Genomic DNA, 16,343 nt, shown 5'->3' with positions numbered 1-16,343 from the left:
ATTATGGGGGATTTCAATCTACATATTGATTGGTCGACCCATGTTGGACGAGGTGGGCTTGAGGAAGAGTTCTTGGAATGCTGCTGGGATAGTTTCCTTTAACAGTGTGTGTTGGAGCCGATGAGGGAGCGAGCTATCTTGGATCTGGTGTTATGTAATGAGGCAGGTAGAATTAGGGACCTTGTGGTGAAGGATCCTCTTGGGAAGAGTGATCATTGCATGGTGGAGTTTCTGATGCAGATGGAGGAGGAGAAAGTGGGTTCCCGGACCTGTGTCCTTTGTTTGAACAGAGGCGAGTACGATAGGATGAGAGTGGGATTGGCGAATGTAGATTGGGGGAGCACATTGGAAGGTAGGTCTGCTGAGGAACAGTGGAGGATCTTTAAGGAGATCTTTCTTGGTGCTCAGCAGAAATTTATTCCGATGGTTAAAAAGGATCGTAGGAGGAGAGATAATCAGCTGTGGATAACGAAGGAGGTAAAGGAGAGTATTAAATTAAAAGCGGATGCATTTAGAGTGGCTAAGAGTAGTGGGCAAGAAGAGGATTGGGAGAGGTTTAAATATCAACAAAGAATGATGAAGAAGTTGATAAAGAAAGGAAGGATAAACTATGAAGCTGGGCTAGCGCTAAACATAAAAAAGGATAGCAAGAGTTTTATAAATACATAAAAAGGAAGAAGCTGGCTAGGGTGAACGTTGGACCCTTAGAGGATGAGAGGGGGGACTTAGTGGTGGGGGATGAGGAAATGGCTGAGGCCCTGAATAACTTCTTTGCTTCGGTCTTCACGGAGGAGGACGTGAATAGTTTGCCGGGTGTTAGCGATGGAAAGGTGGTAGGAGTGGAGGACTGAATGACATTATTGTTACTAGAGAGGCAGTGCTTGACAGGCTGGAGGGACTGACTGTGGACAAGTCCCCAGGACCGGATGGAATGCATCCAAGGGTTCTGAAAGAAATGGTGGAGGTGATAGTGGATGCCTTGATGATTATTTTCCAAACCTCGCTGGATTCCAGGGAAGTGCCGGAAGATTGGAAAACGGCTAATGTTACGCCGTTGTTTAAGAAGGGTAGCAGGCAAAAGGCAGGGAATTATAGGCCGGTTAGTTTAACGTCTGTTGTAGGTAAAATGCTTGAATCCGTAATCAAGGAGAAAATAGCAAGGCATCTTGAGGAGAATTGTTTGATACAGCAGACGCAGCACGGTTTCGTTAAGGGGAAGTCGTGTCTGACGAATTTATTGGAGTTCTATGAGGATGTGTCTAGTGCGGTGGATAGAGGAGAACCGGTAGATGTGGTGTTTCTTGATTTTCAGAAGGCGTTTGATAAGGTGCCGCGCAAGAGGTTGTTACAGAAGGTTAGGGGGCATGGAGTTGGGGGTAGGGTGTTAGCGTGGATAGGGGATTGGCTGTCAAATAGGAGGCAGAGAGTAAGGGTCAATGGGTGCTATTCGGATTGGCGGCTGGTGACTAGTGGAGTGCCCCAGGGATCGGTGCTGGGGCCTCAGCTATTTACCATTTATATAGATGATCTGGAGGAGGGAACCGAGTGTATGGTGTCGAAATTTGCTGATGGCACCAAGATTGGTGGAACGGCAAATTGTGCGTAGGGTGTGGAAAGTCTGCAGAGGGATCTAGATAGGCTGGGCGAATGGGCCAGGAACTGGCAAATGGAATTTAATGTTGGCAAGTGTGAAGTTGTCCACTTTGGTAGGAATAATGGTAGGAAGGACTACCACTTACATGGCGAAAAACTGCAGCATGCTACGATGCAGAGGACCTCGGGGTCCTTGTGCATGAGTCGCAAAAACCCAGCCTGCAGGTGCAGCAGGTGGTTAGGAAGGCGAATGGGATGCTGGCCTTCATAGCGAAGGGGATTGAATATAAAAGTAGGGAGGTCTTGCTGCAACTGTACAGGGCACTGGTGAGGCTGCAGCTGGAGTACTGTGTGCAGTTTTGGTTGCCGCACTTACGCAAGGATATTTTGGCCTTGGAGGGAGTGCAGAGGAGGTTCACTAGGCTGATACCGGAGTTGAGGGGGTTGAGCTACGAGGAGAGGCTGAATAAACTAGGCTTGTACTCGTTGGAGTTTAGAAGAATGAGGGGAGATCTCATTGAGACGTATAAGATGATGAATGGGATGGATAGGATAGAGGTGGAGAGGCTCTTCCCGCTCAGAAAGGACAGTACAACTAGAGGGCACAGCCTCAAGATAAGGAGGGGGGGGGGGGGGGGGGGGGCGCAGTTTAGAACGGAGTTGAGGAGGAACTTCTTCACTCAATGGGTGATGAATCTCTGGAATTCTCTGCCTGTTGAAGTGGTGGAGGCTGCCTCGCTAAATATATTTAAGATGCGGGTAGAGAGGTGGACTGGTGGTGTTGAGATGGCAGCGCGGGCTCGTTGGGCCGAAGGGCCTGTTTCCCGGGCTGATTTTGTTCCTTGTTCTAGATAGGTTTTTGATAGGCAAGGGGATTAAGGGTTATGGGGAGAAGGAGGGAAGGTGGAACTGGGCCACGTCAGATCAGCCATGATCTTACTGAATGGCGGAGCAGGCTCGAAGGGCTAGATGGCCTACTCCTGCTCCTATTTCTTATGTTCTTATTTGCACTATGACTGGTTTGTTACATCTTCACATTTGGAGATCTTGTTTTCAATATCATCACTTAATTCTTCAGTTATATTTATTTTGTAACCTAAGTCACTTTCTTCCTATTTGAAATGTTTGTCTTCATGTTTGCATGAAGAGAAAAATATATATCCCCAAATTTTAAAAAGTTGCACATTTGTCCCCACAAATTATTTTCACAGTAATACTGGATACATTGTTCTAGCAGATTGCTAAATCACCTTTGTGTTTTAGTGTCCAGGGCTCCAATCCTCGAAATATCCAGTAAAATATCCCAGTATAAATCATTCCACCGTAAACACCCAATGTTCCATGGCAAGAAGGTCGGATATTTCTCACAGAATAAAGTTCCTTCCAAATCCAAGAGTTTCTTATGTCCACATCATACCCTGGCACATGAAGGCCTAAGTTCAGAAGAAAATTTATTTCAGTTTCAGAAAAGAATTAAAAATATCTATTCATGAACTGAGCAAAAATAAATTCATGACTTGAAGGGTTGCTAAAAGAAAAGTGTTAAATTTTATTTATCCCTATTTTAGAAAGGGATTAAAAGTCCAAACATGAATTGTGACAAGCTTTTTTTCTGATTTGTACATGGTGCGGAAGTGTTTTAAAGGAGATTTGAATCAAAAGCTATCATATCCTTACCTTGAGTCACAGGCTGGCAATTATCTTCACACAGTTTTTTAAAGATGGACTCTGCAGCAATTATGCCACTCTTCATAGCAGTATGTGTTCCTTTAATTTTAGGGACATTCATCAATCCTGGACTGCAGCCAATCAGTACTCCTCCAGGGAAAGAAAGTCTAGGTATAGACTATGGAACAATATTACTTCAATCACTAAATTCTTAAATTATATATTAACATGATCCATACTGATCTGTGAGGGTATTCTTCTCATATCAATAATATTGCTAACATACTGGCAACCAACATTGTCAAATATATTAACATTACAAAAAGCGAAATACAAATTTTATTTGTAACAAAATCCACCATTTCAAATTTTTACTTTGACTGTCTCCACTTTAAAAGAATGTGAACAGTAACTATGTTCCATGGATCTAAGGTCCACAGAAGGAGAAAAGAGGAAAGAGGCATGCGTTTGAAATCACTTTATCCATAATCCCAAACCAGACATCCAAAAACTGCACTATTTTTGAACCTCATCAACCTTTAGCACAGGAAGTCTAGTTGTTTGTCTGCACTGTTTACCTCAAGATTTTTGTGGTGAACCTGTCAAAAAGAAACTTACTACAGATTCCCTGTGTTTCTTATTCACTGATACATCTTACTTTTCCAACCATTTTGTTTATTTGAGAGTATAGCTATCCTCCTGCTGAAGTTATAGTAATCTAAGTTTATATGCGATAGCCATAAACCAAAATTATCTGAAATCTGAAATGCAACTGCCCCAAGGGTTTCAGACAAAGGATATCTAACCTGTAATGCTTTGTTTATGATTTTATATACTCACTTCATGTGATGATTTAAATTATTTTAAGTGGAGTGAAAAAGGCAACAATTATTCACTTGTGTCAACAATCACATGGCCAACTGCTAGCAATAAACAAAGATCAACACTGTAGAAACGTATTTACATAATTTAATGTGACACACAATACAGATGCCAAAACGGTACAATATATTTTATAATACCTGGAAACCACCCTCATTTAAGGCACGGGCTCCATAGGCAATCCTTTTTCCCCCTTCTAAAGTCGGTGCCACTGAAGAATGGTGCTTCCACCTCTGGAATTCTTTAAATGGGTTCAGATATGGATTTTGATAATCCAAACCCACCTATACAGCAAATCAAACAAGCATTGAATGTGAACATCCATATCATAAGAAATGAAAGAAGTAAGTGAAAATACACACCAAAAAAATTACATTTTAATTACTGACAGTAATACATAAGAACATAAGAAATAGGAGCAGGAGTAGGCCATCTAGCCCTTCGAGCCTGCCCCGCCATTCAATAAGATCATGGCTGATCTGTCATGGCTCAGTTCCACTTTCCCGCCCTCTCCCCATAACCCTTAATCCCCTCTCTTATCAAAAACCCATCAACCCATCAATACTGATGACAGTGAAATAAATTCCACTATCTGAGGCAATCTGTTTATTCTGTATGCCTTTCAGAATAATACTGGGCTTTCCTACTTGGTACAAATAATGCAAGCATAATCATATAATGGTTATATTCACAAATGAATGATAAATTCAGGGTTTTCTTGCGCTAAATTACGCTTCTTTGAGTCACGTATTTACCGTCCATGGCCGTTAATACAAATTACATTTCTGTCTAAACAGGATCAATTCAAAGGTTATTTCATGACTACCTCAAGTAATGGGTATGGGCAAGAGAAAGGAATACAAAAAGGATTGAAGAATTCAGAGAGTCAAAGGGTATAAGACATTGGTCAGAGATGGATTTTTCTGTGATGAGGTCATGGGAGAGGAATGGAAATAGTGATGGATGGCAAGGGCCTTGTTTGCAGATGAACATACATTCTGGAGGGAAATGTGGAGTAGGTGGTAACTTAGCAAAATCTAAGGCAGCAATGGTGGATTGGGATGTGGAGGAGGTGGACAAGCTTAGCTCCTAGTAAACAAAGGCTGACACTGAGAATTGCTGCTCTTATTGAGGCAGAGTGCCTATGGAGACCCTCTGAAAAATATTGAGGCTTAGGAGGTAGCTATGGTTTACCTTAAGTCTGGAACGGTAGGGGCACAGGAAGGCAGAAGAAAGTAAGTAGGGGGTCTGGGGAAGTGGTGGCAACAAGAGGAAGAAAAATTGACGTTGTTATGACTTGCAAAAGGAAGGAGAAACAATCAGAAAAAAATGCACCATTGCGGTCAACTGCTGTCAGAGGATGGACCTTAGAAATAAGTAATACTATTGGAATGGTTTCAGAACATCAGTCAAATAGACAGGCAAACGACCAAGGGGAGAATTTACACAGTCATGGCAAAGACTCGAAATAATTTGTTAACAGAGGACTTTGTCCCTGAATCCAGGTGCACCGTGTTGAAAGGATTAATAGAATCTTTAGTCACTAATAGACCGAAGAAGGAAATCAGCACACTAGGCTCAGACGGATAAGAATGCTGAAAAGAAATGAATAGCAAAATCAATTTTTTTCTATTCATTTATAGAACATGGGCATCCCTGGCTGGCCAGCATTTATTGCCCATCTCTAGTTGCCCTTGAAAAGGTGGTGGTGAGCTGCCTTCTTGAATTGCTGCAGTCCACATGCTGTGGATTGATCCAAAATGCCATCCGGGAGAGAATTCCAGGATTTTGACCCGGTCAATGTGAAGGAATGGTGATATATTTCCAAGTCAGGATGGTGAGTAGTTTGAAGGGGAACTTGTAGATGGTGATGTTCCCATATATCTGCTGCCCTTGTCCTTCTAGATAAAAGTGGTCGAGGGTTTGGAAGGTGCTGTCCAAGGATCTTTGGTGAATTGCTGCAGTGCATCTTGTAGATAGTACATACTGCTGCTACTGAGCTGTGGAGGGAGTGGGTGTTTGTAGATGTGGTACCAATCAAGCAGGCTTTGTCCTGGACAGTGTCATGCTTCTTGAGTACTGTTGGACTGCACCCATTCAGCTCTGTTCAGCAGGATGTCTAATAGGAAGCAGAGAGTTGGCATCAATGGGTGCTATTCTGGTTGGCGGTTGGTGACTAGTGGGGTGCTGCAGGGATCGGTGCTGGGGCCTCAACTGTTTACCATTTATATAGATGATCTGGAGGAGGGGGCTGAGTGTAGGGTGATGAAATTTGCTGATGACACGAAGATGAGTGGAAAAGCAAATTGCATGGAGGGTGTGGAAAGTCTGCAGTGAGATCTGGATAGGCTGAGCGAGTGGGCGAGGACCTGGCAGATGGAGTATAATGTTAGCAAGTGTGAGGTTATTATCCACTTTGGTAGAAATAATAGTAGGAGGGATTATTATTTAAAAGGCGAAAAGCTGCAGCATGCTACGGTGCAGAGGGTCCTGGGGGTCCTTGTGCACGAGTCGCAAAAACCCAGTCTGCAGGTGCAGCAGGTGATCAAGAAGGCGAATGGAATGCTGGCCTTTATAGCGAGGGGGATAGAATATAAAAGCAGGGAGGTTTTGCTGCAACTGTACAGGGTACTGGTGAGGCTGCAGCTGGAGTACTGTGTGCAGTTTTGGTCGCAGCACTTGCACAAGGATATTTTGGCCTTGGAGGGAGTGCAGAGGAGGTTTACTAGGCTGATACCGGAGATGAGGGGGTTGGCCTATGAAGAGAGACTAAATAGACTGGGTCTGTACTCATTGGAATTTAGAAGGATGAGGGGGGATCTTATAGATACGTATAAGATAATGAAAGGGATGGATAAGGTAGAGGTAGAGAAATTCTTCCCGCTCAGAAAGGACAGCAGGACTAGAGGACACAGCCTCAAGATAAGGGGGGGGGCAGTTTAGAGCGGAGTTGAGGAGGAACTTCTTCACTCAAAGGGTGGTGAATCTCTGGAATTCTCTGCCTGTTGAAGTGGTGGAGGCTACCTCGCTAAATATATTTAAGTCACGGGTAGATAGGTTTTTGATAGACGGGAATTAAGGGTTATGGGGAGAAAGCGGGAAAGTGGAACTGATCCACTTCAGATCAGCCATGATCTTATTGAATGGCGGGGCAGGCTCGAAGGGCTGGATGGCCTACTGCTCCTATTTCTTATGTTCTTATAATAATGGGACAAGTAAAGAAACCAAACATGGATATATGGGAAGTATAAATGAGATTAGAATCAACAGCTGCTATCTGAAAAAATAGGGATAGTGGTTAAGATGAAAAATTGCTGAATTCATCAACGTGTTTGAATTTATGGGGTACGAGTGGGACACCGGCCAAGAGATCATTAAAATACTCAAGTCTATAAGTTACAAAAATCTAGTTGAAGGCTTGAGTAGCAAATAAGAGACAGGACAGGAGATTGGTGATGTTACAGAAATGGAAGTAGAGAGTTTTAGTGATCAACAATTGCAAGTCTGGAAACTCAGAGCTAAATAGGATGGCAAACTTTAAATCAAATGTACTATAAGATGGCTGAAACATAACACATTATGTTTACACTTACTTAAAAGAACCAAACCAAAATTTGCCAAACTTGCCCCTTCAAAAAAAAAAGAAAAACCATTCATGTTTAGAAGAAATTAAAACTAATTTCATTTTAATTTCCCTTCAGTTTACCTAGTAAATAAACCACCATACAATTACACAATTAAAGTAGTATAGCAGTAATTAATATACTTACCACCAAGCCCAAAGCCACCATTGGTTCCCCTTCATTTAAGTGATACAGGAATGACCCACCATATGTATGCCGATCCAGAGGCCATCCTACACTGTGTTCCACTCTACCAGGTCGCCATTGATTTTCATCAATAATCCAGATCTGCCAATAAAATGGAAATCAGAAATACATATCTCTTTGCTAGGTGATAAGACTTCATGCAATAGATAGACAAAGGAAAAGTACTGTAAGAATACAAACTGAAATGAACACATATGCAAGTTAAAATTTGTAATGAGCGGCATGATAGCAGAGAGGTTAGCACTGCTGCCTCACAGCGCTAGGAACCCAGGTTCAATTCTGGCCTTGGGTCATTGTCTGCGTGGATGTTGCATGTTTTTCATACGACTCCTTGGGTTTCCTTCAGGTGCTCTGGTTTCCTCCAGGTGCTCTGGTTTCCTCCCATAGTCCAAAAATGTGCGGGTTAGGTTGATTGGCTATGCCAAATGGCCCCTTAGTGTCAAGGGATTAGCAGGGTGAATAAGTGGGGTTAAGGAGATCTGGCCTGGGTGGGATTATTGAGGGATCTGGGATTGTGAGGGATCTGTTGCTGTGTAAGGGCCTGGTGAACAGAGACAATATCAGGCCACTCATGGTAGGATAAGACTCTAACTTTGCAGACAGACTACTCTGAGTACCACTTTCTTCACAGATGTATTCCATCAGAGAGACAGTGACATCCCTTTCTGGCTGAGGCGATCAGTTCAAATTGGATTGGGCATTACTCAAATGCCTGTTGCTCTCAAGATAACAGCAGCCTTTTGGAATTTGGGGTCATTCTAGGCATCAACATACCGCAGTATAAAAGGTGGTGAGAAATGAAATCTTTAGGTGTGTAAATAACTTCATTTCATTCAGCAAAGATAAATTAAGTCAGGCCAAGAGAACCAGAAGTTTTGTGCATATAAGCCAGATTCCTGAGTGAATAGAAATGGTTTCAATTCTATCAATATGCAACTTGTGTGTGGCCTTAGCCAAGGAACCACATGCAGATGTATGCCTGCTATCCTGGGAGTATATCCTTAGGTATCCCAGGTGTCACAGATGTTCTGTCCAATTACTGGATGTTTGGATTCTTGGAGACAAGGGATATCTACTGAAGAGCTAACTCATGACCCCAGTGAGAAATCCACAGATCACTGATCTGCTTAAATTGAGACTTTTGTGCAGGTAGCTCTGTGCAATATTCCCTGGCTTGTCTCTCACTAATTGTCGTGTTCTACCATGCCTTACATTATCTGGTGCTTCAGAGAAGGCAGGTACTTGTAGGGGATGATCTAAAGAAAGAGCTTTGTCCTCTGATGGCAAATTTCAGAATAAGTTGGAGAGTGTTGAGGAGGTGCTATGCCAGCCAGCTGTGGAACCCAGTACGTATCAGGCTTTGGATGGCAGAGACACTGGAGTATGTGGAATGCCATAAACAATATATAAGGGTCATGGGTGGAGAGGGGGACTGGTAATGTTAAAATGGCGGCGCGGGCTCGTTGGGCCTGTTTCCCAGGCTGTTTTTGTTCTTCTTATAAAGTGATGATTTAAATTATGAATGGGGAATTTGTTTCAACAATAACATCCATGCCTTTTTTTTTGATATTGCCCACGTATCAATTCCAGGTTATGTGAGCAAAATACAAGTCTGTTTAGAGGGTCACATAAACACAAACTCCCCTGATGTCAATCTATCAAAATCCAAACAAAAAACACCACAGACATGAAACCAACCATACAAACTTCCTTGTGAACCCATGTGTGACAAATGTGTTTTCTTAATTCTTTTCTAGGTGTTATGATGTGGTGCTTCCTCCTGTCTGGTAGTTGCACTGGGGACAAGCTGCTGATCCTTATGCCTCTGTCTGGGATCACTTTGGTATGTGTCCTCTGGTTACCAGAGGCCACGTGATGGTGGGCTCTTGCTACATGTTGGCAGTTTTGCTGTGGCACACTGAGGCATCCACGTCAACAGCAGCAGCTCGGAGGAGAGGTGCCATTGCCATCAGGAGCGCCTTGAGATGCCATTCCAATGTTGACTATTCCAACATCATGAGTTCTATTTGGCCCTTTCTGCTTTCCTCAGATGAAACGCAGCCTGACTATGACTCCAGGAACCTCGTCCCCTTTCCACCTTGACTCTGAACACCTAATCCCAGAGATAAGGTGATGGCCTGCAGGTGCAGCAGGTGTTCAGGAAGGCGAATGGGATGCTGGCCTTCATAGCGAGGGGGATTGAATATAAAAGTAGGGAGGTCTTGCTGCAGCTGTATAGGGCACTGGTGAGGCCGCAGCTGGAGTACTGTGTGCAGTTTTGGGCGCCGCACCTGCGCAAGGATATTTTGGCCTTGGAGGGAGTGCAGAGGAGGTTTACTAGGCTGATACCGGAGTTGAGGGGGTTGAGCTATGAGGAGAGGCTGAATAAACTAGGCTTGTACTCGTTAGAGTTTAGAAGAATGAGGGGAGATCTCATTGAGACGTATAAGATGATGAATGGGATGGATAGGATAGAGGTGGAAAGACTCTTCCCGCTCAAAAAAGACAGTAGGACTAGGGGGCACAGCCTCAAGATAAAGGGGGGGCGGTTCAGAACGGAGTTGAGGAGGAACTTCTTCACTCAAAGGGTGGTGAATCTCTGGAATTCTCTGCCCGTTGAAGTGGTGGAGGCTGCCTCGCTAAATATTTTTAAGAAGCGGGTTGATGGGTTTTTGATAAGAGAGGGGATTAAGGGTTATGGGGAGAGGGCGGGAAAGTGGAACTGAGCCACGACAGATCAGCCATGATCTTATTGAATGGCGGGGCAGGCTCGAAGGGCCAGATGGCCTACTCCTGCTCCTATTTCTTATGTTCTTATGTTCTTATGAATGCAGGTCAGACGCATACCCATTATTCCAGCAGTGAACTGCTGTGCCCTCCAGGGCAGCTGCCAGTCTCTAAATGGAAAGGCCACCCTTCTAATACAGCAGGTGATCACAATGTCTATGGCCTGGATGGACTTCTGCACTGTTCATGCCTGTGCTTCCAGATCCTCCAAGTCCCTTGTGCTGTAAGTCCAGCATCTGTTGTTTGATGACTTCAGAAACTTGTCATCAGCTTGGGGCTCAGCATCTAGGTCTCTCTAGCACCCCTTCCAGTTCCAGAGGCCTGAGATACCTCAGTCTCCAACAGCAGATCTTGCAATTTTGATGCATCTATACCACTTTTTCAACTGGCTCACTCATAACCCCCAGCTGTGTTTATCTGTGCTATGGCAGGTGCTATGCAAGTGCACCCTCTGAGGCTAAAGTGGATCTTCCGGGGCTGACTTACTGAGGTTTGATCTGTGAGCAAAAGAAACAAGGATCATGAAGTGCTCATTATCATTTGAGCTGACTTCAGAGGTACACCCATTCTCCCATGGAAAATGCAAACCAGAGTTTAACCTCCAACCCCTACAAAGTTGAAGCACACATTCTTCCCCAAATGCTGCAAGCCATCAAAATCATATTCATCAATATTCCTTCCCAACACCAGAACAGAACTATGGGCCAGCCTGAGACAGTTTTTAGCACCTTCATAGCTAACAGTTCTGTAACACTGATGGCTGGCCATCTCCAAAAGCTCCTCCTCCACAGGAGTGAAAACAACCAGTGAACTCTTATGGACATTATGTTTCCTCTTCCCCTGCAAAGAAAAAGTAACATCATGAATCTGCAGTAGAAAGATTATTATTATTTGTGCACCCAACATGTATGTGGTCAGCAGGCATCACTGTGCAATGAAGCTCGCAAACCAGCAGGTTTTGGACTTCAGACCGCCCTCAGAATGCCGAGGTGCCGTGCAGTATGTCATGTCTACTTCATTTCACCTTCTGCATGAAACACATCCTTCAACAAGGTGCTCATATATAATGGTTGTACTCTCACCCTTGGTGAACACAAGAGGTTATTCAGCCTCATATGATACTGTAGCCAAGTCTGTTGGATGATCCAATGGCTGCTGAACTCCTGTGACTTCTACCCTGGGTTCTTTGGTCTGGCAAGGGGTTACCTCTTGCCATGAGAATCTCCTGCCAATCATTCACAACTGAAGGAGTTTTTGCAGGGAGTCATTGTTAAATCACGAGGATCTCAGCCCCTCATATTGGACGGGCACATGAAAGATGCTTTTATTCATTCATGGGACATGGGCATCGTTGGCCGACCAGGACTTATTACCCATCCCTAGTTGCCCTTGAAAAGGTGGTGGTGAATCACCTTCTTGAAACACTGCAGTCCATGTGCCGTGGGATGGCCCACAATTCCATTAGGGAGGGAATTCCAGGACTTTGATCCAGAGACTGCAAAGGAATGCCGATATATTTCCAAGATGTGGATGTGCCGGCGTTGGACTGGCACATCCACACTGTCTGTGCTTTATATGCTCTGTCTGAGGCCAGAACTCTCCATTCACCTGACGAAGGGACTAACCCGAAAGTTTGTGCATTTACTATCAAATAAATCGGTTGGACTAAAACCAGGTGTTGTCAGACTTTTTACTGATATATTTCCAAGTCAGGATGGTGAGTGGCTTGGAGGGGAAATTGAAGGTGGTGGTGTTCCCATTATTTGCTGTCCTTGTCCTTCTCGATGAAAGCGGTCATGGGTTTGGAAGGTGCTGTCCGAGGATCTTTGATGAATTGCTGCAGTGTATTTTGTAGACAGTAGCAGCAGCGTGCACTGAGTGTTGGTGATGGAAGGAGTGGATGTGATGCCAATTAAGCGGGCTGCTTTATCCTGGATGGTGTCAAACTTCTTGGGTGTTATTAGAGCTGGTGCCTCGTAGATGGTGGCCAGGCTTTGGGGAGTCAGGAGGCAAGTTTCTCGCTGCAATATTCCTAGCCTCTGACCTGCTCATGTAGCCACAGTGTTTATGTGGCGAGTCCAATTGAGTTTCTGATCAATGGTAACTCCAAGGATGCTGACAGTGAGGGATTCAGTGATGGTAACACCATTGAATGTCATGGGGTGGTGGTTAGAGTGTCTAGCACTTGTCTGGTGCAAATATTACTTGCCTCGTCAGCCAAAACCTGAATATTGTTGAGATATTGTTGTATTTGGACATGGACTGCTTCAGTATCTGAGGAGTCATGACTGGCGCTGAACATTGGCAAACATCCCCACTTCTGGCCTTGTGATGGAGGTAACATCATTGATGAAGTAGCTGAAGATGGTTTGGCCTAGGGCATTACCCTGAAGGATTCCTGCAGAGATGCCTGACCTCCACAACCATCTTCCTATGCATCAGGTATGACTCCAAACAGCAGAGAGGTTGCTCCCGATACCCATTGATTCCAGTGTTGCTAGGTTCCTTCACGTCAAATACAGCCTGATGTCAAACGCTGTCACTCTCACCTCACCTCTGGAATTCAATTCTTTTATCCATGTTTGAACCAAGGCTGTAATGAGGTCAGGAGTTGAATGACCCTGATGAAACTCAAACTAGGCGTCACTGAGTAGGTTATGCTTGATAGCACTGTTGATCGTCCCTTCCATCACCTTACCAATGATTGAAAGTAGACTGATGGGGCAGTAATTGGCCGGGTTGGATTTGTCTTGCTTTTTGTGTACAGGACATGCCTGGGCAATCTTCCACATTGTTGAATAGATGCCAGTGTTGTAGCTGTGCTGGAAGAGCTTGGTTGGGGAGCAGCAAGTTCTGGAGCACAAGTCTTCATTACAATTACTGGAATGTTATCAGGGCCCACTGCCTTTGATTGCTTCCAATCATTTCTTGATATCACGTGGAGTGAATTGAATTGGCTGGAGATGGTATCTGAGATGCTGGAGCCCACTGTAGGAGGCTGAGATGAATCATTCACTCGGCACTTCTGGCTGAAGATTGCTGCGAAAACTTCTGCCTTATCTTTTGCACGATGCACTGGGCTCCTTGACAATGGGGATATTTGTGGAATCTCCTCCTTCAGTGAGTTGTTTAACTGTCCACCACCATTCAAGACAGGATGCGGCAGGACTGCAGAGCTTAGATCTGATCTGTCCATTGTGGGATTGTTTAGCTCTGTCTATCACTTGCTGTTTATGCCATTTGGCACGCAAGTAGTACTGTTTGGTAGCTTCACCAGGTTGACACCTTATTTTTAGGTATACCTGGTGCTGCTTCTGACATGCTCTTCTGCACTCTCCATTGAACTAGGGTTGATTCCCTTCAGCTTGATAGTAATGGTTGAAGGGGGAAATGCCGAGCCATGAGTTTGCAGATTGTGGAGTATAGTTCTGCTGCTGCTGATGGCCCACAGCACCTCATGGATGCCCAGTCTTGAGTTGGTAGATCCGTTCAAAGTCTCTCACCTTGCAAGAAACCATAAAATCCAGCCCCTACCAACGATGTAAAATTGGAGTACGGCAATTTGTGGTTAGAATTGTTAGGAGAAAGAATGTCACATACTAAGCAACTTCATTGCAGAAAATATTTTTTCTAAACTTGCTTTCTTTCGGTGACTTATCACCGGTGAACTAAGTTTTGCACATGTTGAACATCACAGCTGCAATTCTCCCCCAAAAAATTTGAAGTGTTGAATTCACAGGAAAACTGGAGTAATTAACACTGGTTTTATCAGTGGGAGTTCCAGAATCTCTTACACTGTGCACTTCAGCAATCATCAGCGTGAATATCATTAAATTTCAGTGGGCAGGGCCTATTCAAATTGGAGAAGCTGATATCAGCAGGCCTCTGCACATGCGCAATGGTCCCTAAGTTTGCTGGCCAGTCCAAGACCCCTGCAGCGCTGCCCTCCCCTGAACACCTCCACAGCCCTATTGCAGCCCCTTGTCCATTCGTGGGCTGGCCCCGAACACCCCACCCTGTCCCAGCCAGCCCTGATCTCCAGTCACCCCACCCCCGCAGCGACGACCTCCACCTCAGCCCGCTCAGATTGCTGGCCTCCCTCTTGCCCCCATCGATCGCAATGGCAGTGGGACTCCCCGCCCCACCGATTACCTCCGGGCCCTGCCCCAGCAGGCCTTGCTCCTAGGCCCTCCTCACTGGCAGTGCCCAGTGGGCAGTGCCAAGGTGGCTCCCTGGCATGGTCACTTTGCCCCTTGGGTAGTGCCAGAGGATCCAGGCTGGCACAAGCACTGCCATGGTGCCCATGCCAACAAGGGAATACTCTCCTACCACCTGACCCCCCTGGGAGACCCCAGATTGCCCCTTGTTCACTCCAGCAGGGTTAGGCTGCTATCTCCCCAAAGGTGGGGAGCTACTATGGTAATCCCTGCTGGAGTAAAACACACTGGCAGAGTGGGAAAGATTAGTGAGCTTACAGCATTCAGTCCTGGGTCAGTAATAGCATTTGAATAGTATGTAAAGTACTATTTAAATGCTAGCCCAGCCTCCCACCTGATTTCTGATGCTGTCTGAAACCCAGGCCTGGGAGACTTGAGCATGGTGCAAATGCTCACAGGAATCCCGTGAATCGGCCGATGCCCGATTATCCCAGCCTGCTGCACTTTTTTAAAATCATGGCCTATGTACTTGCTTTTTTACTCTAAACCTATGTTTACAGAACCAAATATTCCAAATCTTTATAGCCTATCAGCTTGCGCTGCTACCATTAATGGCCAGGGCATCTGTGCTCTAACTCCCCTGCTGCACATGTCTTTATTCCATTTAGTATATTTAAGGTGTATTCACTTCTTTTCTGTTTACTTCACATTTTTCTATATTTGTTACCTACTGTCCCATCATGCTAGTTGCCATTGTCTTTTCCTGTGCCTTGATCGCTCCCAGTTGGTCCGCCCGGTTTCATTTCTTTGATGAGACTTCGTAGTGATCGAAGCAACTGAATGGTTTGTTAGGCCAATTCAGAGGGCTGTTCAGAGTCAACCACATTGCTGTGGCTCTGGAGTAACATTTAGGTCAGATCAGAGAAGGACAGCAGATTTCCTTCCCTAAAGGACATTAGCAAACCAGATGGGTTTTTTCCGACAACTGACAATGGTTTCATTAATAGACCCTTAATTCCAGATTTATTTTTTATTGAATTCAAATTCCACCTTCTACCGTGGTGGGTGGTGAAGATTTAAAGGTATATTGACGGAAAGGGATTGGTTGAGTTTTCTCCTCTGTGGAGACAAACAATGTTAAATATGACTTTCTTCTGAACACTTATTCAGAAGGGAAATGGGACAGATGTGCTCAGATTTTCTTGCCTTCGTAGCAACAGTGCTGAATTAGAACTGCTGGCACAGCTGCAACAACCAGAATGGAAAAACACATGTTCTCACCTGCTGCTGATCCAATGCTTTAGTGCCATCTATGGATTCTGCCTTCTTCCTGGTTTTCTTTCAAATAACATTTTTGAATACATGTGGATCTCTCCTCAGTGCTAACCTGATGCTAATGTTCTTTTAAATGGATGGCTATAGCTCT

At 44.6% G+C, this 16,343-nt stretch overlaps 1 protein-coding gene across 1 annotated transcript in view; it reads right to left on the bottom strand.

The window, feature by feature from the left end:
* Positions 1–16,343, bottom strand: part of etfdh (electron transfer flavoprotein dehydrogenase) — a 71,778-nt gene that overhangs the window by 12,179 nt on the left and 43,256 nt on the right. The window contains exons 8-11 of the mRNA XM_080193474.1: positions 7,914–8,054; positions 4,284–4,427; positions 3,271–3,439; positions 2,844–3,026 (exon numbers count right to left, since the gene is read on the bottom strand). Of these exons, the coding sequence (XP_080049600.1) occupies positions 2,844–3,026; positions 3,271–3,439; positions 4,284–4,427; positions 7,914–8,054 (637 nt within the window). The remainder of the gene's footprint in view (positions 1–2,843; positions 3,027–3,270; positions 3,440–4,283; positions 4,428–7,913; positions 8,055–16,343) is intronic.

The sequence above is a fragment of the Carcharhinus amblyrhynchos genome, chromosome 1, assembly GCF_965287045.1.
Source record: "Carcharhinus amblyrhynchos chromosome 1, sCarAmb.v2.hapA, whole genome shotgun sequence".
NCBI classification, from domain to species: Eukaryota; Metazoa; Chordata; class Chondrichthyes; order Carcharhiniformes; family Carcharhinidae; genus Carcharhinus; species Carcharhinus amblyrhynchos.
This window is presented reverse-complemented; position numbering and strand designations above follow the sequence as displayed.